General features: G+C 48.0%; 5 protein-coding genes across 5 annotated transcripts; 1 reads left to right on the top strand and 4 right to left on the bottom strand.

Annotated features, from left to right (window-relative positions):
- The first annotated feature begins 3545 nt into the window (after positions 1 to 3545).
- On the top strand, positions 3546 to 7396 carry BC939DRAFT_490993 (uncharacterized protein). The gene is made up of 10 exons (XM_051559474.1): positions 3546 to 3876; positions 4008 to 4154; positions 4262 to 4315; positions 4413 to 4626; positions 4712 to 4954; positions 5079 to 5622; positions 5713 to 5843; positions 5934 to 6380; positions 6474 to 7109; positions 7210 to 7396. The coding sequence occupies exons 1-10, from the start codon at positions 3683 to 3685 to the stop codon at positions 7315 to 7317; spliced, it is 2718 nt and encodes a 905-aa protein (XP_051414832.1). The 5' UTR covers positions 3546 to 3682; the 3' UTR covers positions 7318 to 7396.
- On the bottom strand, positions 7396 to 10728 carry BC939DRAFT_443953 (V-type proton ATPase catalytic subunit A). The gene is made up of 10 exons (XM_051554604.1): positions 10598 to 10728; positions 10336 to 10413; positions 10070 to 10166; positions 9903 to 9946; positions 9703 to 9787; positions 9478 to 9587; positions 9255 to 9356; positions 8859 to 9151; positions 7653 to 8759; positions 7396 to 7557 (listed from the first exon to the last, which is right to left on the bottom strand). The coding sequence occupies exons 2-10, from the start codon at positions 10336 to 10338 to the stop codon at positions 7536 to 7538; spliced, it is 1863 nt and encodes a 620-aa protein (XP_051414831.1). The 5' UTR covers positions 10339 to 10413; positions 10598 to 10728; the 3' UTR covers positions 7396 to 7535.
- Positions 10729 to 11431: 703 nt separating this feature from the next.
- BC939DRAFT_443950 (uncharacterized protein) lies at positions 11432 to 12319 on the bottom strand. Its single transcript, XM_051554603.1, has 2 exons — positions 11950 to 12319; positions 11432 to 11850 (listed from the first exon to the last, which is right to left on the bottom strand). Exons 1-2 carry the CDS (start codon positions 12136 to 12138, stop codon positions 11611 to 11613), a joined length of 429 nt encoding a protein of 142 aa, XP_051414830.1. The 5' UTR covers positions 12139 to 12319; the 3' UTR covers positions 11432 to 11610.
- A 627-nt stretch (positions 12320 to 12946) lies between these two features.
- Positions 12947 to 14319, bottom strand: BC939DRAFT_394374 (C2H2 type zinc-finger-domain-containing protein; the record flags this gene model as incomplete). The annotated part of the gene is made up of 2 exons (XM_051552148.1): positions 12947 to 13679; positions 13787 to 14319. The coding sequence occupies 2 exons, from the start codon at positions 14317 to 14319 to the stop codon at positions 12947 to 12949; spliced, it is 1266 nt and encodes a 421-aa protein (XP_051414829.1).
- A 279-nt stretch (positions 14320 to 14598) lies between these two features.
- On the bottom strand, positions 14599 to 21311 carry BC939DRAFT_474939 (uncharacterized protein; the record flags this gene model as incomplete). The annotated part of the gene is made up of 6 exons (XM_051558459.1): positions 14599 to 16636; positions 16731 to 17583; positions 17681 to 18525; positions 18669 to 18823; positions 18911 to 20005; positions 21075 to 21311. The coding sequence occupies 6 exons, from the start codon at positions 21309 to 21311 to the stop codon at positions 14599 to 14601; spliced, it is 5223 nt and encodes a 1740-aa protein (XP_051414828.1).
- Positions 21312 to 22424: the final 1113 nt, after the last annotated feature.

Raw genomic sequence — 22424 nt, 5'->3', positions numbered from 1 at the left:
CGCACAGCCAACTGTTCTGGAAATAAGCTTTGGTACATAGACGCGCGTTAAAGTTGAGCATGCGTGGATTCTTGTCCCACATGGTATTTTTCATGAGTGGCTCATTGGAGAACAAACACGTCATTTTAAAAGATGTATGTGCAGTAGACTGCATATATGTGTAGGGAGGGATGAGCTATAGCTGATCGTGCAGAAGGCGTACCGCAACGCCTGTGGTGCAAGGAAGTGAGTGCTTGGACCAAAAATCCGGTACTCAGTGCTGTACGCCTGCACATGTGCAAAACTGTTTGAGTCCACTGCAAAAAAGGTCGGCTCTAAGCAAAAATCTATAGCATCTTGAGCCAGAATGAATTGAACGAACCTATTCCAAGTTAGCTCGAGGCCGACCTTTTTTGTAGCCCGCTTTATCCCTTTGACATCAACCTAAGCTTTGCCAGCTCTAATGCTGTTATCTCGTCTCCATTTTAGTCGACATCGTAAGAGAAAGAGAAAGATAGAGACGATTCAAGAAGCTGAACATAGGATATCGATGTCTTTTGCTGAATATCCATGTCCATGTTACACATGTGCCTTGCGATCCTTCCAGCAGTATCCGCCCTTTGAAATATATTACTCTCTTGAGAAAGAAATCATCGTAATCGATACCATCGGACAATTGCGTTGGAGTTAGGCTGTGTGGGCCGGGATAAATATCTATGGACCCCAATAAAGAAACTAAATGAGGCATCGATGTCGTCCAGTGTGTGCCACTGTTTGTGTAATCACGCTCTTCCTCCCGCAGCTACACATGGCAATGATAAGCTTGACTCGTAAGCATGAACGAGCTCCGATATCGATAACACCATCGATCCACTGCATTAGCCCTGCTCGCTCTCGCGTTCGGCAGCAAGAACGAGTTCCGAGGGTTACTGGCCGTGCATGGGATGAAGCTCAACTTTTCGATTCACAAATGCATTCAGGGCCATGGATTGTTTGGGCACGTCTCGTATGTGCATAAAAACGGGTGCAGAAATGGACGTCGCGATACAAACAGAGTGCGCGGCAATCGATTTGATGAGGATAAGTCTCTTGAATGGGCTGTATTCTTTCAAGGGGAGGCAAGCCGCCAAGCTCATTGGCCGAGCCCGCTGTTCTTCGAGTCGATGCCAGACTGCTTTTGATCGGCAGGTATTTTTTTTTCCTTGCTGTCGCGGACTACATGGGCAATGTTGCAGTGCGTGCGTCTCTGAAAAAAATTCAAGATCAGTCTTGTCGAAAGAATGGTCAAGTCCAGCTCAGACTAACACGCGTGTGCCATGCATGCGTGCTTTGTGTAACAGAGCGGCCAGGACAATGGAGATTCCACGCACGTTCCTCGAACAGAATGGATGCGCTGGCGCTGTTGCTGGAGATACCAACTCGATCTGTATCATAGAGCTGGCATATCACTAAATGCTCCAGGCATGAATCCTACGGAGGGAGGCGAGGTCGAGATTGAGTTCTATGCTGAATATCAATATGTCTGCAGATGCGGCGCCATTGGAAGCGAGCAATGCTAACGAGATGACTGCTAGTAAGACGAATTGGGGAGTGTGAGAGACCAGAGGCGCCCTCGGCAATCGTGAGAAAGTAAAGGTCTCAATGGAACATTTGATCAAGTACCGTGCAAACTAAAGTCTCAGCCGAACCGAGTTAGGCATTATACACTAACATGCAAAACTGAGCCAATGTCCCCTATCAGCTAACGTTTTTTTTTGGTATCCTAGGAACCGTTTATGTAGACATTGCTAATACTTGTCACAAATAAAGCTGTCCTCTTCCTTTACGTTTGCATTGCGTATGGCGCCTTCATCTTGCTCCATTGTTGAATTAATGAATATTTTTTCCAACCAGGTCTTTGGCTCAGTTTTGGAGGTGCCACTTTGAAATCGAATGCTCTTTATTTTTTTCGCTAGCTACCATCCAGATCAGTACGAGGTATTCCAGCCTTTTGCAGTATAGACAGCCTGGAACCTCTTATGCATACTCGTGATGAGCTTACGGCAGAACTCCACCGGGATCTTGTACCACTCAACCGAGATTCGCTGCCATAGTTCATGACAGCTCTGCGGTCGTTCTGGATACTTTGCAAGCCGCCTCTCCAACTCTGACCACATGTGTTCAGTGGGGTTGAGGTCAGGAGACTGCACCGGCCATTCCGAAAGCGTGCCCCTCCTCAGTCAGATGCACCGACTCCAAATACTTCCGGACAACCTTCGCCATGTGCTTCGGATCGTTATCGTGCTGAAAGACGAAATCGTTTTTTGCCATGCTCCATTCCTCCAGCGACATTTGTAAATCCTCCTGGAGCAGTTTGATATATAGTTGTGAGTCCATAGTATCATCGACCATCGTAATATATCCAGGTCCGTTCCATGAGAAGCAGGACCACACCTTCACGTTGCCACCTCCAAACTTGACTGTAGACAACTATAAAAGGACGCGTCTAGTCTAGCTAGTTAGTCAGGCTTATCTAGTTCCAGTCCCTGTCATAAAGTTCCTTGTCTACAGTATCCTCTTGTTCCTAGACTCGCCTTGTCAAGCTCTTCCACAAAAACTCTTACAAGATGTGTCTCCAAACACACATCTATACGATATTTATTAATCAACTCGAGATTAGGTTTCAGAGGTGACAGATTTATATAGTAATAAAGTACACTGGACTCGGCGCATCTCCGATCCGTTCACTTCATGATCCTAACGTGGTTGACAAAAGTGGTCGTATTATTTTAAATGGATTTAGTACGGCTTTTTTTACATTACTTGATACCTGTACTATCTCGATATCCAAAACATAAAAGCATAAACCTCACTATGCGAACAAGGAGACACGCCCAATGGACTTTAAAAAAAACACAACTAATGAACTGGTTCATGTTGTGGATTTTTCTCAGACACCATGAGAATACCTGCTTCTCGAGAACATTTCCCATGGCACGGGCTTTATTTGACCCAAATGGGTCTTTTTCTCGACAATGTAAGTGAACGTTTGATACATGAACCAGTTCATTAGTTGTGTTTTTTTTAAAGTCCATTGGGCGTGTCTCCTTGTTCGCATAGTGAGGTTTATGCTTTTATGTTTTGGATATCGAGATAGTACAGGTATCAAGTAATGTAAAAAAAGCCGTACTAAATCCATTTAAAATAATACGACCACTTTTGTCAACCACGTTACAGATCGCCCAGACTTTATAATAAAGAGCCGTGAACAGGAAGTTTTATTCGGCGACATCACGTCTATCGCAAGAAAACTAATAGCGTGATCTTTCCCGATTGATATGCTTTCGAAAAAGCATTTCAGAATGTTGAGAAAGGTTTCGCATCGTTGTCCTAACGCAACGCAACATATTAACGCGTTGCTTGGCTTCGATAAAAGTGTTCAGCTTATATTACGCCTCTAAGTTACTATCTATAACAGGAAATTTTCTTAAGTCGCGGACGCGCCTCGAAACAGGCTGTGCTACGCACGTGACACCCGGGCATAAAGCGCGCGGCATTGCTTCGTGAGATGGCATCGTTTTGATTCATGATCATCACAAAGACTAGGAATCTACCTCTTGAAGTCAGACAAGGGTGACAGAAGGTATCACTCAGGAACAATAATTGCAAGGAGTAAACCCCAGGAGTTTGAACGGGAATCTTAATAGCACAGGAGGACATTGTAATGGCACCACTAAGAAGCAATATTTCGGACGAGGCAACCAAGCGACTGGTTGAGCTTGAAACAGAGTACAGGACACAACGCTCTGCAGAGCAACTACACGCGGTAGCATCATTTCCGCACCTGTTTGACGAGTTTCCTTATGCTGTCATTATCAACGCGGGAATATTGAAGCTTGCAGATTGGTTCAGGAACAGGTACGGCAAAGGACTTTGTGCAAGCAGATCCACTAGATGCATACGGATCTATTTCTGCAGCTCAACGGTTTCTCATGTCTTTCATCGTGTTGCTATTGTTGTTATCGTTTTTTTTTTTTTTCGTTTAACAGCAACAATATCCAACGACATGCCATCCTTCAAGTGTTCAAGAAGAGTCAGCGACATCTGAAGATGGTCGTCAATGTCGAAGAGACCATCAAACGCATTTCTCCCATGCTGCAGTCTAACGACCCTTTAGCACGCGCCATCACTCTTCGGTAAGGACGTCCTGCATCTCATACATCAATGCGGATGAAATTGCAAAAGCAGTATACACGTGCCTACTCACCGTAATGAAATTTCTACGACCATGGCATTATTCCAGGACTCTCGGATGCATGTCAACTATTGCTTCAGACCGAATCGACGTCTATCACAAGTACAGATCAACTGCTTTACTTCAATATCAAACCAATGGTCTATAAATGTGTGTACTGATAACTGACACCGGTAATCCTTATGCGTTTTCTTTACAGTATCATCCACTCGCTCGATTCTTCAGAGGCAATGGAGGTCAGTGCGGCGATCTATGCCGCCGATATGCTCTGTGCCCAATCGCAGCGTTTCTGTGCCATCATCTCGGGAAAGCTGGCATTCATGGTCCGGGACATAAAAACCCCGCTGCCGCTCAAAAGACGACTTATCCGGATCTTTGGACATATGTTTGAGGATATCACTCTGGCACGATTGGTATGTTCTATCATTTTCGCACAGTCGGCAGAAACACAGAGACGACGAAGGATCTGTGCAGGGTCTAACAGCTTTTCGATTTCAGGCCAGAAAAACGTGTCTAGATATTTTGAACCTGAACCAGGATGGCGAATACACGGTTGCAATTCTAAGGACGCTGACTCGACTGGCGTCTCATTCATTGGTGGATGTTAATCAACAAATTGATTTGCTGTTGCAGCGGACGCAGGAACTCTCGCATTCACAGCCAGGAATCCGCCGCGTAACGCTAATGTGCGTTGGGTCACTCGCTCAAAAGAATATCGAGTTCAGTCCAGAGCAGATCAGGGTAATTCTAGTTCGATATTTTTTACCGTCTCAAGGATGTAATGCCGCATAACGCTGCAGCATCGCACTGTCCTCCTTTCGCCTTACTGATCTGCGATGACCACTTTTGCGATCTCGTTTTATAGGTGATCTTTGATATCGCACTAGAATCGAACGATGAACGCACAACACTAAGGGCGATGGCGACGCTGCGCAAGATCTTTTGCTTGACGAATGTCATGACTTCGATCTGTTTGATGGATTCTGGGACTGAGAGCATGAAGGGTTACATCGGAACATGCCTACGAATCCTTGAGCGGTCATCCCTGTCCCTATCATCTCCTTCGACTCTGGCTTCAGTATCGAGGCTCGTGGTGTTGGAGTGTTATGGGCTCTTATCAATCATCTTGCCCTCTTATCAACGGTTCGAAGGAATGGGCTCGTTCACTGGCGCGGACGAAACTTTCCGGGAGGCAATCAAAGTCGATACGCGGTCAATGGAACAGTTCTTGGTCCGGATATGGTCACAAAGCTCGTCAAAATCCGCGGCAGGCGACTATTTGTCAACGGCGGAGAACATGGCTCAATCAAGGACGGTACTCTGGTCCTTAGTCACCCTTACATTGGAGGAGGACTCAGGGGTCGATACCTTGCTTGCGAATCTCATGGAATGGATCGGCGCCTATAAGGGTATGTGCCTCTTTATTCGTTTCTTAGTTCTGGGGGGTTTCCGAACTCAAGTCTCCATTACTGATAATACTCATGATCAATGCTTAATAGACATATCGGCGTTATTGGCAAAGGCTCTGTTTCGCATCGCACAGCAGCAGCCAAGGAGAGTACACTCTCTGCATGAAACGATCATGGTTTACTTGGAATCCAATGTGGATTCTCCAGACACACGGACCTTTGTAGGTCATAGCTTTGCTTATGCTCGATCTCTTAGCATTTTCTCATTGTACTAACCGTCCGACATTTCTGCCTGCTATCTCTGCTATCAGATCTTAGTCTACAGAGCACTACTTGAGTCATTTACACTCAAAAGAATATCCCTTCCCACCTCTGCGCTCGAAGCCTTCGAAACCCGCATCTCGCAACTGCTTGAGCAGTTCGGGCGAATAGATATGATGGAGCATTATACGAGGAACCACTGGGAACTCTATCAGATAGCCCGGTACTCGTTGCAGACGGGTTGGTCGTCACTAGCCTCACTGGCACTTAGGAATCAGGAAAAGTTGGTGACGAGTGTGTCCGCTGTACTATGGCTGATGGTCGTGCAGACCGTGGCGCTTATCGAGAGTTCGTTGCAGAACGCTACTGCTGCAGCAACTCTATCAACGTCCACGTCAAAATCATCTACAGCAGTGCAGCAAGAAGGCGACCCCAACGGACGCTTGGACTTGTATTCACAGCAACAGATGTACATCAAGGTTGCGGGCTACCTCGAGGCAAGAAGCACTCTTTCTCGTATGATCACTCTGTTCATGCTATTGAGGAGAGGGCTTGTCTGACCTTCTCATCATATATTGAACTACTTATAGGAACTTGAAGCACATCAAGTTGACAGGACCTTCCACCTGCAGCTCTGCAGCCTGCGTTGCAGTTATCTTCAGGTCTGCCAATCGACCGTGGCCACACTCCAACTTTTGTCCACGACCCTCTCAACCCACCATCTTCATGACACAGCATTTTCGGCCCTGCCTGGAGACGAGATTGCGCTGCACCAATGCGCTGCAAGATTCAACCAGCTGGCACATGAGTACACGCTGTTGCGGACGTCTGTTACCTCACAACTGTCGTCCTTCCCGACTAACTCGTTGAGTTCATCGGAAGCCCCAACGACAGATACACAATCAGATGGTGCGCTCCAGGTGCTGCAGACCATCTGCCTTATCATTGCATACGCTGTCCAAAAAGTTGCCAAGATCTTGGGCCGTGCTGATGCTGTTAATGCAGAGGAGGGCAAGAGACAGCATAAGGAAGAAGATCTCGATGACGTGTTTGACATCGACCCATTATTGATTCCGCTGCTATACCTCCAGGGTCAGGAGCTGAACGAGAAGCAGGGCGCTGGAGATCCACAGAAATCATATCTGGAGTCGTTCAAGTCCTCGACACGACTGACGCTCAACTTTCTGAACGACCAAGTGAAGGGTGGCGACATTGGTGCATTGGAGGTATGAGTAACCCTGGCGTTTTTTGCCTATCATCTTTGGTTGTTTGACGCTCATCCCGTTGTATATCTCTCTTCTTCCCCTCTCATTTCTATTACTGTAGAGGGGCATCTCGATCGCCCGACAGCTCATTTCGCAGTACGTCTCGCTCCCGATTGCTATCCCACAAGAGTTCTTTGTTTCGGCTCGATCTCAAAAGCCAATAGCTTGACCATAGGTCGACGTGTGCCGAATATCGTAGCAAAACCAACTACAATAAAACATTGGCGCCTTCTATTATAACACAATATAATTACAACACCGCGCCCTTTTTTTTTATTCATTGTGAAAATAACGCCCAGCTTGGAGAACTCATGCTAACGTCTGCCCTGTATAAAGATCCTCTGACAAAAAAGCAGCCCTCCACCATTCGTCTCCAATATCATCCGTCTAGTTCGAGTCCATGAATGCCCTATGATCCACAAAGGTAACCAGCTTGTTAGCAATCCGGGGCTCCAATAAAAAAAAAACATGTACAAGCAGTTTAAAACAAAATGCAAAGCATACCTGAACCTGTCCTCGATCTCTTTGTAGATGTTCGAGTACTTCTCGCGCAAAATCTGCTCTCCATCGTCGGGATCTTCAAACTTCATGGAGCTCAGCTTATAGAGCAAGTCTCCGAGTGAATCCCTAATCTTCGCCCAGGTCACGTTCTGCGATGATTCGACAGTGTGCACAGCCTGATCATAGAAGAACAGCATGTTGCGCAACATCCACACAGTCTTGTAGAAGGGACAGTAGCGGTCATAGTTGGAGTATCCGTTCTGCTGCAGGAAATCGTCGTTCAGCAACTTGGCAACCTCCAGCACAATCTTATCCTTCTCTGCCAACGCAGACTTTCCGACCAACTGCACAATCTCTGACAAATCCTGCTCCTCTTGCAAGATCTCGCGCGTCTTGTTACGGAGGGTAATAAATTCCGGATCCTCCTTTTCGTAAAACTGTGCCAACACGTTCGTGTACTTGGAGTACGACAAAGACCAGTTGATCGAGGGGAAATGCTTGCGCTGCGCCAACTTCTTATCCAGACCCCAGAAGACCTGCACAATACCCAGAGTCGATTGTGTGACAGGGTCGGCGAAATCTCCACCTGGGGGCGAAACAGCTCCGACGACCGAGACAGATCCCTCACGTCTAGGGTTACCCAAGCAGACAACCTTTCCAGCACGCTCGTAAAATGAGGCTAGACGAGCTCCCAAGTAGGCGGGATAACCGCTATCAGCGGGCATCTCCGCGAGACGACCGGAAATCTCACGAAGCGCCTCAGCCCAACGAGAGGTAGAATCGGCCATCATGGCAACGTTCTTGCCCTGGTCACGGAAGTATTCAGACAATGTGATACCAGTGTAGATCGAGGCCTCGCGAGCAGCGACAGGCATGTTGGAGGTGTTAGCCACAAGCGTGGTTCTCTTCATGATCGACTCTTGACGGTCGCCGACCTGGATTGACAGTTGAGGGAAATCCATCAAGACCTCAGCCATTTCATTTCCACGCTCTCCGCATCCGACATAGATAATAATGTCCGAGTTTGAGTACTTGGACAAGGACTGGGAGATCACAGTCTTGCCGCATCCGAAAGCCCCGGGAATGGCGGTCGTACCGCCTTGAACACAACTAGAGTGAAGGAGTAAGAACAAGGCGATCGTTGTTTAGTATTGTATTCTTTCTCGGAAACCATACTCAATCACACGAGAACTCAAAGCGTTGGCATACGGGAAGAGAGCGTCCAAGACACGCTGACCAGTCAGAAGTGGGTAGTCAGCGACCAACTTCTCGGCGACGGGACGAGGCGAACGAACTGGCCACATGTGCATCATTGTGAACTCCTGCTTCTCGCCATTGAATTCGATCTCCAGAACCTTATCCTCCAAGGTGTACGAGCCCTTCTCGGCAATGTAAGTGATCGTTCCGCGAGCGCGAGGAGGAAGGGTGATCAAGTGGTTTGTCACCAAGCTGTTCTCGTAGACAGCACCATAAGCATCGCCTCCAGTAATGTGGTCGCCGACCTGTAATAGCACAATTGAATAGCAGCCCCAGAATACTACATTAGAGATCACATATTCGTGATGGTAGTCCCGTAAATATACCGCATTAGTTTTAAGTCTGTACCTTGAAGTTCTGAGGAACAAAGTCCCAGGAGACCTTCCTGTCCAAGGCTACGGTCGAGATACCGCGAGGAATGTAAATACTCTCCGATTGATCGCTAATGGCCTAATATCGTGCCAAATTGAGGTTGTCAAAAGTCATTATCCATCGGTGTGAGGCGATTTGTTTTTTTTTTCTGGCTTCCGAACGCGTCCATGAGACATTGCATTGGCATAGAGCCACTTACCTTCAAGGGACGCTGAATACCATCGTAAATGTTTCCCATGAGACCGGGTCCCAACTCGACAGACAGGGGCTTGCCAGTACGAAGAACGGGATCACCAACGGTCAAACCAGCTATAGAACAGCATCAAAAACGATAGGTTGAGAAAGAGGGCTAACGTTGGCATAGTGTATCTTCGTATCCTGCAATAGATCAACCAGTATTCAATGTCTTAGGCGTGTCACGTACAGGTTTCCTCGTAGACCTGGATGGTAGCCTTGTGCCCCTCGATACGAATGACCTCTCCAACCAATTCGTCGTGACCGACGCGAACCTGGTGAGGAGAAAAAACAAGCAAATGATAAGATAGTGGTGAGTATGTCTGCGCTGCTCACTATTCAAGCCATTGGCGACGCTTCTTCTCTAAACTTGCTTTACGAAGCACTTACGAGCTCGTACATGGCGGCTCCGTTCATGTTATCGGCGATGACGACTATCATATTCAGCAAAAAAAATACGCATTGGTAAAGGAAGATAGGTGCTCTGCAAACATTCTGCCGTCTCATACGAGTTTCGCTCGGTCAATGCACTTGATCGGCAGTTTCGTATCCCGTACCTGGACCAGAGACACCATAGACATATCCAAAGTCCTGCTCATTCTCGTGGTCCGAGATCTTGATGAGGTTCTTTTTCGCGTTGCTCAGAGCTCCAGCCTAAAAGGCCACGAAATTCGAGTTAGGTTCAAAGGGCAGGTCAGGTCAGGTTGGGGAGGGGTCAGGTCAGCAGAAAAGGTCAGATGCAAGGTCAGGTCAGGGGAACACCATTCCCAACCGTGACGCCACGCATCTTCTCCAGCTAAAAAAACAAAGGGATTTGCCATACCATGTTGACTTGTAATGAAGAAAGGTATCCTGTGGAAAGCGGTTTGCTGGTATTTACTGAAGTTGCTTGTTTTCGTTACTAAGGAATAGGTTCCAGTTGAGAAAAGGGTATTCGAGTGGTTACTGGGTTGATTTGCTCTTGGAGAGTTTTTTTCCTTGGTGAACGCGTGTTATTTTTTCCACGCTCGCCGCATATTGGTGGTGCCTGGCTCAACAAATATGAGCGCGATGTGTTGTTGCTGCGTGGGTGGGTGTATGTGTACCTCGGTATTGGATTGTGCTTGACAGGCAGTGTCTGTCTGCTGTTTTTTCGAGAATAAGACAGCGGGTGAGGAGAAGGGGAGGAGTGGGGGATGGCAAATGGAAAAAGAGAATCGACTTTGAATAATGGAATATGCACTGTGCCCTATCATGACGTCTGGCCTCCCTTAAAATGTGCATCAAAATATAAAATATTAGAGCGTTAAAACGACCTTTCCATACTGATTTTCATCTTACCATCCCCACTTCACCTCAGGAGTCCCATGGCACTGTTCTTGGATGTCGAGAGCTTGAAGATGCTCCAACGCTTGCCGAATGGTGGCGAGAGCGGTGCTGGAGGCACTAAAACGGAGATTAACTCGAGAAAAAGGCGCGAGACAGGCGTGGCTGGGCTGCATGAGAACCGAGGCCCGTGAGATAGCGATCGTCACGGCGGCGTGCGAGTCCCGGAGTTTGATGGCATATCCGCATTGAAACGAAAGAATGTCGACAGCACTGGCGATGGTACTATAGCGATCTCTGCAATGGTGGATGCAAAAGCTATTTAAACCCCTTTCCCCCCCCCCCCCGGACCTACTCTTATGCTGCCTAATACATGCTGTCGCACGTAGCACCTTTTCTTGGCACATAGCTTAGCTCATGTACGCGTCGTTCGAGGCCGCTGCGTATGGAACTCCTTTTGGCGAACTGGAGAGGACTCGGAGGCCTAAAGGATAGATATTACGGACACCTTTCGGAGCGTCATGGGCTGTATCGGTTCCCCTTGGCTTTTCAAATTCGCTGCAGCTTTACGATATTAGAAATCAAAGTTTATATTCATACACAAAAATAATAGACCCTAATCAATCAGTTTGGCGCATCTTCTGTCTCTTCTGAAGCGAGAGAGGCTAACTAAGGGAAGTATAGGAATGGATTGCATCAAAATAACCATTTTCCTTCAACTGCCAACAAATCCAACAAAGAAAAACAGCTAGGACAAAGGGTAATTGTCATTTAGTTTGATAAGTTTGATAGTCTACCAACGATCCCCCCCAGTCTCCAAGTGGATCCTTTCTGCTTCAGTAGATGTGCGTCCCAGAATCTCATTGCGGTGCGGATAGCGACCAAACTTCTTGATGACGGCCTCGTGTGCAACTGCATAGTCCAAACACTGTTTGAATACATCCTTGTAGAGCGGCTCTACTTCTTCATACTCCTTCTTGAACTCCCTCACGCACGCGGCCTGGTCCTCAAGATCTTCAGAGTGCTCCAATGGCTACGCAAGGGCAAAAAAAAAAAAAAAAAAAGAGTTGTTTAGTATCATAATCATTTCCAGAAGCGAGCTTCAACCAGCATTCAAAGCAAAGGAGCGTACCATGTACAGCACATGTCTGTAGATCGGATGCATGTAGCCGCAAGTCTTCTTCACCAACGCTTCCTTGACGATCTGTCTGGCTAGAGGATCAAATTCAACAAAGGGACGGGGCGTTCCTCGAAAGATGTTGCGAGGGATCTGATCCAGCAGAACCGTCAGTGCTACTGTGCCATCACCAGTTGTTCTCATCTGATCTCTGAACTCGCGGTCGACTAGGGCTCGCTCAGCATCCTTTCCAAACTGCTCGCTACAACACGAAAGGCAGTGCTAAGTATTGTCAATTGCTGTCAATTGAAAGGTATGTAGTTGCGGAGGAATTATTCAAGACATAGCGCAGTGTACTTTACCGAAGCAGATCGTCGACCTCTTTTGATCCGCCATACCACAGAGCAAAGAGATCTACGGACAGAGGCTGCCCAGGGATAAAACCTTTTATGAACAGTACTGTAAGAGCCAATTGCAGGATGCGCGATATAACATACGGTCGGCTTCCTTCCTTACCCTTGAACCAAGCATCCAAAAGGCGCTTGGAAGAGTACGCAGCAGCAGCAGCAACATTATTCATGTCAAAAAAAAAACTCGAGGAATGTGGATGCAATGTAATGAGCAACAAAAAAAAGTCGATTCCTTTCCTTTGCCTTGTGTAAAGCACAACAGCGCAGCAGACAGGGCGTGTATCGGGAAGACCAAGTTTCCGCGTTGGCCTTGTAGGCACAATTAGGGTTTATCGCGAATAGACACCAGCTCCTTTTTGGACAAGTCATGCATCACACATTCCTAAGCCAATTCCTCCAATAAAAAATAGTTTAATGATAGTACTCAATAAAGAAATGCCCTAAATGATACAAAGAGTGAAAACGAGACGAAAGAGGGATGAAGGAGAGAAGAACGGTTGAAGGAGGAGCGAAGATGGAGCTGAAAAAGATAAAAATGCTGGTGCAAATGTACGTGTGTATGTGCTTCATAAACAAAAAAAATTCTAATTTGCTTTTGCTTGTTAAACCAAGATCTGTACGCGGTAATGCTTCTGCAACTTGTTCTGTTTCTGTCCCACACGAGCCTTGTGTTCCTCGATCCTTCGGAAATCCTTGAACGTCGACGTTTGCTTGTGAGCCCATCGCGCCTCTCCCTCGTTCCGGGCCACCAATGCCTGTCCACGCTCCGAGCGTGCCTTGCTCTTTGACAGTGCCAAATCGTACCCCATATGGTCCGTGTAATGCGTCAGCAACCGGTTGATCAATACAGAATCGCGCGACTCCTCTGGCTTGACGTTCTGTCTGTAATATTTGTTCAACGATCGGTGCCCCAGCCGCGCTCCAGACGGCAGGATCAACTCCATCTCATCCTCTCCCAAGCGAGCACCCGTGCCCACATAGTCCTCGTCCAACTCTTCCTCGTCCAAATCAATCTCTCCAGCATCGGCCTTCTCGGCAGCCTCCAACATCCTGCGTTGCTGCTCCTCAGGATATGATGAGCTGAAATCATAAAAGTCGACGACCTCCATCATCTCCGACTCGGAATCATATGGAATCTTGCAGTGACCCTTATCGACCATGTGCTTGCGGACAGCTTCCAGTGATTTGATCTGACGCCCCTTGCCATTACAGTACAAGCAAATGTTTCCGACAGAGACCTTCTCACCCAGGTATTTAATCAATCCCTCGAGATCGACCAGATATTCGATATCGGGAATGAAAAATCCGTGTGCCTTGGTCATATGCTCGACATTGCTATAAAAAGAGAGATAGAGAAATGACTCGGTCAACATCCTTTCTTCCTTGACAACAATGTCGTCCCTGATTTCCCATACCATCTCAACAGCTATTTATCGGCTTACCTCTCGAACGTCTCCGTCTTCTCGGTACAGAACAAACAGTCTGTAGGCTCCAGACGAATGGCGGTCTCGATCTTCTTGTCCATAATTTCTTCCAACTCCTCCTGTGTCGTCTCATCCGTTACAGAAAGGTCTACCGTCATCTTTGACGTGATCGACTCAACATCGCTCTTCGTTGGCTTCTCAACGGATTTGGCAGGACGAGGGTTCGCCTTCAACTTGGCTTCCATCTCCTTGTGTTTCTTCGACGCCAAATGGTTCTGATACGCATTCTCGGACGAGTACGACTTGCGGCAGGTCTTACATTCGTTGCTGCTGACAGCGGCAGCTGCCTGATCATCCGCGGCCTTCTGTTGCTGGGCGACAGCCTTTTGCGTAAACATCTCCGCAGTGACAGGGGGCAGCTCAACCATCTTGCGCTTCAGATTGTATCGGTGCCAGTCTGAGCGATAGTGCTCTCTCTGGATATCGGCCGTCTTGAATGCGACATGGCAGGCGAGACAGGTGAAGAGTGAGGAGCGGGGTGCATCCGGCATGGAAAGAATGGTCCCCTGCGTGGACGTGGGGCCAATAATAGAGCTCATCGTATATGTGTTTGTGGATGTCCTAAAGGAGGTGGTCCTGAGCGGGGTATTTTGTCCTGGTTGTGAGTCGTTAAATGGAGAGAGGAGGGGTAACGACAGGAGTACAGCAACAATGAACCGAAGGTGCCGCAGTCTATGCTGTTTCTTTTTCTTTTTCTCTTTTTTTTTTTTGAGGCAGTCACGATGTTTACTTACTGGTCTTAAAATGTACGTATTACGTGTGAAAGTTTATTATTGCTGCTTTGCCCTCTGGCTGTGCTGATTATCAGGCATGTGGAGTGGATGGTGTTGCTGGATACCTGACGATGAAAGCTCATCTGTAATGGGATCAAACGAAGAAGCAGGCGCAGGGATCGATGTAGTGCTCGATCCGACTTCGCTGGCACCCTGGAATCGGACCTTCTGAATACTCTGTCTCTGTTGAGCCGCTGCCCGCACAGATGCCTGGGCCTTGTTCAGTCTCTCTATGCCTTTCTCCATATCCTTCTGCTGCTGCAACAACATCGCTCCCAGTTCTGCGACGGGGATATCGGGTGCCGTCATCGATCGACTCGGTCCTCGTGGTCTCCTTGTCAACGACTCCCGCCGACTGGAATCCACCCCTGTGGCATCGCAGATCGGTGGTGAAGGCTGACCCGACGAGGCATCGTCGCCAAATGGCGACCTCGTATCAGGTGGAGTGATCTTGCCTTTCTGGAAATCGAATGTAGGTGAACCGGGATTCGATGGTGAACCGACCTCGCTTCCATCGATACTGTTCCTGCCACCATAATGCATATGTGAAGCCCGCTTCGCCCTTGCGGCTGAAACCATCTCGTCATTGCTGGCACTGTGAACTCGGTTCAGATGCGAGTACACGAAAGCAGATGCATCATCGGTCGAAAACGCAAATCCTGTATGAGCAGGCTTTTGATTGATGGGCCTGCCATTGCCTGAGCCGGGTGGAGGTGGAGAGTCGTCACCCATGAATCTGAAATTAGGTCCACCAAGAGGGACTGAAGGAGTGCTCTGGCGTTTGACACGAGGTCTATCTTGCCCCAGGGGACCTCCAACGACTCCTCCTGTCGCTGTTGCAGCTGCATTAATGAACTCCTGATTGAATGAAAATGATGTAGTTGGGTATCCTTGAGCAAACTTGCGATCGATCGGCTCGAGGGTATCTGACTGCGCGGGCAAGGATGTTGATGAAACGCTGTAGTCATTGTTGAACGTCTTTGCAGGTGTAGCAATCTCAATCCCGCCATAAATATCATTCTCTCCTTGAGCATTAAAGGTATTGTTGCTGCTCGCGACTCGCCTCCGTCCTACTAGTTCTCGTTGAGGTTGGGCTCCAACTGCTCCGTCTGATGATGCTTTCAGGTAGTACGCCTCGTCCACTCTGCTCAAGCTAGCCATGGGAGATGGTGAAGGTTGGCGTTGTCTGATATCGCCTGGCTTCTGGTCATTAGGATCCTCAGGCGACAAGATTGTTGGCGAATTTTTGATGACGGGGATTTGATCTAGATCATCCTCCATGTCATCATCACCAAGGACATGGCTCCCGCTGCTGACGATTCCTGGATCTTGAAAGCTGCTGTTGGTCCTATTCATTTCGCTTTCCCTCATCGCCTTCAGTTTCCTGGCACGACGCTCCTTTTTGGACGGATGCTTCTCCCTGTAGAGCTGCTCGCGAACAATAATGATATCGTTGGGCTTCAGGTACTGACGCGCAAACTTGTAGACGTAATGAGGCAACATCGTCAGGACCACGGAAAGAATAATCGCAAGCCAAAAGGCCGGGCTGTTGAGAATGATGTGATCCATCCCGTAGAACGTGTTCTCGATTGTGAAGAAGTTGGCGTAGACCCAGCAGTAAAGGAAAAACACGATGATCGAACCAAAAATGACGGTGAAGATCATCTTGGTCCAATGGAACATGTTCAATCCGACATACAAGTTGGCGACAACGACCGAGCAAGCAGAGATCAAGGTTCCGAGAGCGACAAGATCGTTGGTACTATGTCCTGAGGCGTACAGGTCGTTTGATAGATACCATGGGACGAAGAAGCAGATGACTGACTGATATAGTGCATCCAAAACGTAGAGCCAGAATTTGCTGCGGGTGAAGTGCTTCTGCTTAATTCCACGGAGATACAGTGCAGGAAACTGCATCGATGTCTTAGCGTCCACATCCTGATCGAACGCTCCCATGAACATGATAGGCAAAGACGTGAACAGCAGGTTGTACAGGACCACGAATGTATAGTCGAACAGAAGCAAGGCTGTAAATCTAAAGTGTCAATAAATAGAAGGTTATAACAGGCTCTCAATGGGCCAATACATCTTAAGTCAAATACATGCATGAGCAGACCAATGGTTCTTACCCAGAGAAGAACTGGAACCAAAAGATAGTCAGCGTCCAAACAATGTTCTTATAGAAAAAGGTCAAGATCATCTCCGAGATTCGAATGTACGACCATCGTCCGTGAACCAAAAGCAGCTTGGACAGAAAACGAAACTGAGCGATCGCAAAATCTGATGCCATCACAGCCTGTCGACCTTCCTCACCCGCAATGCCGACGCCGATATTGGCCTCCTGAATCATCGAGACATCGTTGGCACCGTCACCGATCGATAGGGTCATAACATCCAATCCACGCTTGACCATGCTGACGACCTTGGCCTTTTGCAGTGGAGATACACGACAGCAGATAACAGACTTGCAGCGCTTGCCTACGTCCAGAAGGAGTCCATTCAGTGCAGGCGACAGTCCATATTTGAGCGTCTCTCCGTCGATAATCAGCGCATGAGACTTGTTGGCCAGTGAAGGATCCTTCTCAGCCTCGCGACCCCAGAACTTGTCGAGTGCCTTCATTAGTTGCTCCCGTGTGTCTTCCTTATCCTGCGCCTGGATGATAATCAGGATCATGTCCCGCTGAAGCAAGTTGCAAGCGAACCCAATGTTGATGGCGGTCTCCGTCTTATCTCCTGTGAGAACCCAGAGTTTGATTCCCGCGCGCGATAGAAGAGCAATACACTCGGGGACTCCCACTTGGAGACGGTCTTCGATGGCAGTGCCTCCCAGCAAAATCAATGAATGTTCGATCTCCTCGCAGGCATTCTCAATGTTCTCATCGCGGTTGTGGATGGTATTACAAGCCTCGTCATATTCCAATACCCAGTTGGCATACTCTTCCTCGCTGATCTTGCGGTATGCCAAGCAGAGTGTGCGAAGACCTAATAAGATAAACAAAAGTATTCAATTAGCAACAATCCATATTCAGGTACTGCATTACACTGTATTGTAGATGGTTGCTTCGTCCTGTAGACATACCTTCATTGGCAAACCGCTCCAAATCGACAAGGGTGTCCTCCCGCAACTTGCTCTGTTCCTCAGCCTTATCCAGACGCTCATAGATGACGCTGTCCGCCCCCTTGCAAACAAGCACAATGCCTCCCTCCGGTGGTCGCAGGATGATCGACATGCGCTTCCTGTTCGAGTTGAACTCAAGAATGTTCAGGATCTTGTATACCCGAGGCTGCCCCATAATCTCCAGGTGCATCATGGGCCCTTTCTTTTCCAGAAACACAAATCCAACGTCGCGCGCAGTAGAAACTAAAGCCGCCTCGTCTGGCGATTGAGCCTTGTACTCGATCTTATACGGATCCGTGTCGATGTCGCGTTCGGTAATGACAGTATGGCAAACAGCCAAAGCCGTCCAAAAGTTCATGATGGCTTTAGCGTGCTTCGAAGCCGGGTCCGCCATGTCTTCAAACAGATCCGAATCAACGAACGTTGTCTTGTCAGAGTAGTATTTGTTGTCGAATAGCCTGTCCATAGCTGCCTTCATCTTAAGCCGCTCCATGTTCAGCTTTTCCAGATAGGCCTCGTCGGATTCGAACTCCATGGGCTCGAACTCACCGTCTCCACTCATCTTTTGGCCGCGGGTTGCATCTGTTTCTCCGATACCGTAATCGATTCCGTTGATGGTGCACTTTTGAAACTCCATCACGTTCTGTGTCAGGGTTCCTGTCTTGTCAGAGAAAATGTACTCGATCTGTCCCAGGTCGTCGGAGATATTCCATGTTTTGGGTACGCAAGCCTGATTCACTCGCTCGTCATACATGTCAACATCCTTGTGAATAAAGTAAGCCTGTGCAGTCTTGACAATCTCAATACTGATATACAGTGAAATAGGCACGATGTTCTGGTACAGAATCAGGCATGACCTGGAAGTTGCAGTGAGAAATAGACAAAAACGAGATTGTTAAAGAGGGTTTGCGCGATTGTCACCGAAAAAAAACAGAGAAAGGATACGTACCAGAAGGTGATGAAGGCTGACATGAAGGGCGTCGAGGCATCCGCACCGTATTCAAAAAACGTTCCCGAGTTGTTCTCCGTGTCTCCGAAAATAACACCATTGGCAATAGCAGATCCAATCGAGAGCGCAAATAGGATAATGAAGTTCATGACAATCTGTCAAGTATTATATAAGAATGTCATCATTAGCATCTCGGCAGTACAAGTCATAAAGAGTAGCCGGGATCGACACAGGATACTTACATGGAAGTTAAGATCCTTTTCGATACGACTGCGCTTGCTTGGGGTGTCGCCTGAATTCAACATGATCTTGGTGTCTGTTCCTGTGAATAGTACCATGCCGATGACATGTTCCGTGTTTCGCAAAACACATCCACGGAGCAAGATCTCGTTGATTGTAATCGACTCAGTCTTGTTATGCACCACGCGGTCCCCTGCAGGCATGTCCGCTCCGTCGGAAATCAACCACTTCAACGCCCCCTGGTACGAGTAAAGGTTTGCATGAGGTGACTCTGATTCGACATAGAATGCCGCTCGCTCGATAGCTGCTGGTGTTTTAAGTCCCTTTGTCGCTGTCAGGCCACGTCGAATCTTCAGGTTAGTTTCTCCATCCAAATTCTTGGTCTCGATAAAGCAAAGTCCGTCCGCCTCTGACGTTGAGAGAATGACTATATCTGCGGGAATAGGATCGTCATTCTTCAGGTACACAATGTCGCCGACTTTGACATCCTGCCAGATACAGTCCTGCCACTTTGCTCCGAACGCTGGTTTTGCTGAGTAAGACTCTGTGTGGTTCAGTACTGAATGAGGGATGTTTCGGCGGACACGTCGGGCAGGTCTGCCAGCAGGGTCCTGTCCTTCAGATGCCGCTCCCTGTGCGGAGTTCGCATAGTGTCCTTCAAAGTAAGAGTTTTGGTCCGAGCGTCCACTTGGGGTTGTCGCTGCTAATGCTGCAGCGTTGATAGCGTCCGCACGATTTGGCTGGGATTTCCTTGGAGATGCTGTAGCCCAGCTGAAGAGACCGCTGATGGCATCTTGGATGAGCTGCAGTTTGCTTGACCCTCGGGAGTGGACGTTAGTGTTGGTCCAGTTACACAACAGGATAACGGGTGCGTTGTTGAAGGCCTCGTCTGATTTCCGGCGCTTCCAATCCTCGATGGCGTCCTTGATGGCGGTGACGGTGATGATGAAGATTAGGGGCAGGAAGGTGAGGAAAGGGGCGAATCCTCCCAGGATGGGTGCGATCGAGAGACCGGCGACGAAGAGGAAGTACAGATTGGCGAGACGACGGAACTGCTCAAACAGGTTCTTGGGAATGAACGAGAACAGGTCGTATTTCTATCGATGGCCGAATAAGAAGAGTGTTAGAAAATGAGAACAATATCTTGACTGATCGCAATCATATCTGGTTGCACAGAGCAAAATCAACGTTTTATGCAATCGAAGGAAACAATCCATACACACACACATACAACCCCGGCAAATAGCCCGCAACGAACTCGCCCAAGCAGCACAATCACCTGCAATAAAAGCCCTTCACATACAACAATGACATGTCCAATCGCATTGTATCCCAACTCCATAAACACTCTGAGCACAAAAGAGCTCTCGAAGGAGGAATACTGCCTTGACATCCAAACAGGAATTACTGGATTGCTGCAGAGCAGGCTGAAAAACCGGCTGAGCAAGATAACGTGGAAAAGAGATGGACCGTGGCAAATACAGGACCATCTGTGAGCCGCTCTTTCCCACATGGGAACAGTCGACTCTCTCCCAGGACCACACCTCCTATTACTCCCTATCCTTATCCCTCTGACTCCTCTTATCAAGAACAGTCGCTGCTGCGTATCAGTATCAACGCTAGTTGAACAAACAACGTATCCTCTAACGACAATGCAATTTGCGCATCCGCCAGAATGCGGCGCGAAGGGACAACGATTATAAATATCCGCTGTTCAATGTACGTCTTGCATCTTTGGAACCAGACCTGCAAAAGAAAAAAAAACGATGGTCCTAGCCAACCAAGATAGTTCCAGTTCCAAGGGTATCATCATTCCTTCGGAGCGCAAAATGAAAAAAAGAAAAAAAAAAAAAAAAAAAAGATGCAAGGGTAAATATAGAAAAAAAATACACAGACACACGTGTGCTGCAAGGCCACGCGAAAGAGGAGGGGGATCAAGCAGCAGCACACGAGTCGCCATGCTTGCCGGGAACCCGGGAACAGGATTGACTGCAGTAGCGGAAAAAAGAAAAGGCCGCTCGGACGAATGGACCAATTAACGTGCCGCTGACTGAGAGTGAATTAGGGATCTTTAAGTGGATCATTATAAAAATGCGAAAGGAATTTTTGATAATGGCAGGGGAGGGGAGAGGTCGCCAGGACGGTTAGGCGGCAAATAGTATTTACCGAGGTCGTGACCTTGTTGGCCGGGTAGTGGGGCAGAGCCTCATTCGGTGCATCAAGGTCGCTCTCGATTGACTCTGGCGTGAGGTTGAGGTAGATGCGTCGACGCTTCGTTGGTGACATTGACGCGTGGGATTCCATCCGCCGGAGACGATAACTGTCCTCTGGGCCATTGCCTTCCTTAGGCTTGCTAAACAATCGGCGGACTCGGTGAGGGATAGCGCGGTGTACGAACTCCATGGCTGTCGTTGCTGTGTCGTCGTATTCAGCTGAATGGGAGTCAACGACGATGGTGTTGGATGTTTTAGTAGAAGGTGTGCGCCGACAGAGAAAGGGTTAAGGATTGGATATGGTGGTCAATTGATCTATGCCAAGTGCCAGGGCCCCATATGTACTGATAGAATGAGCGATATGATATGTGGGAAGTGGAATGACAAGAAGATGCAAGCAGAGTAAGCAAAAGAGAAGCTGGTAGAGTGGAGTGAGAAAAAGAGTCGAGAATGAAGTGGGGAGGGTATAGACTGGAGCAGCAGTGTAAAGTGCAAAGGAGAAGGTAGCCAGACGGGATGTCTTTATGCTAGATCCAAGTGGAATGGCCAGAAAAGGGTCAGGAAGGGATCAGAATTGGATGGAGATTGAGTGAAGAGATGAAAGGATGAACGATTGAGTGAATGAGTGGAAAAGAGAAAAGAAAGGACGATCACTGACAAGAAGCAGGGTTCATAAAAATAGACCCGCTGAAATAGAAACGACGCTTTTCAATTAACGGTATCTTCATGCACTGTGTGTAATACAATGGAAATCGTGTCCCTTCCATCGGCCCTCTATCTTACCATACCCTGCCATATCCTGCCCTACTGCAGGGCTGTGCGGCTCCGTCGGAATGGGGACGCAATTGACCGCCGCGGACGAGCAATTGACCCGTCCATGCATGCAATATCTGAGTACGTATTCATATCATGGTAACCTCCGAGTATTGCGGCGTTAAATAATAATAATAAAAGGAATAATCCCAGGCCGAAGAAACACCAAGAATCCGGCTGTACCATTGTGCGATGTGCTCAGAAAGAATGATGAAACGACAAAAGAGGAATGCCAAGCAAGCCAAGCCAACCATTAAGCCCTGTCCTTTATTCTCTCTTTCTGGGAATCTGAATAAGCGTTTACTGAAAAGCTTTCCTTCTACAATGTCACGTCTGCAGGCATCTGCAACAAGCAATTTACCACTAATGCCCTTTTTAAATCCAATGGAGGCAATTGGGCTTTGTCCCTCCGGGCATGTTGCTCAGCCCAAGTCTATCGTATTCGCCGATTTATTGCGGGGTGACCCCCTGGCTGTATCTTTTTATCCAG

This window comes from Gamsiella multidivaricata, assembly GCF_025024155.1.
Source record: "Gamsiella multidivaricata strain RSA 2152 chromosome Unknown BC939scaffold_15, whole genome shotgun sequence".
In the NCBI taxonomy this organism is placed as follows: domain Eukaryota; kingdom Fungi; phylum Mortierellomycota; class Mortierellomycetes; order Mortierellales; family Mortierellaceae; genus Gamsiella; species Gamsiella multidivaricata.
The sequence above is the reverse complement of the archived record's forward strand: the minus strand, read 5'-3'. Positions and strand labels throughout refer to the sequence as shown.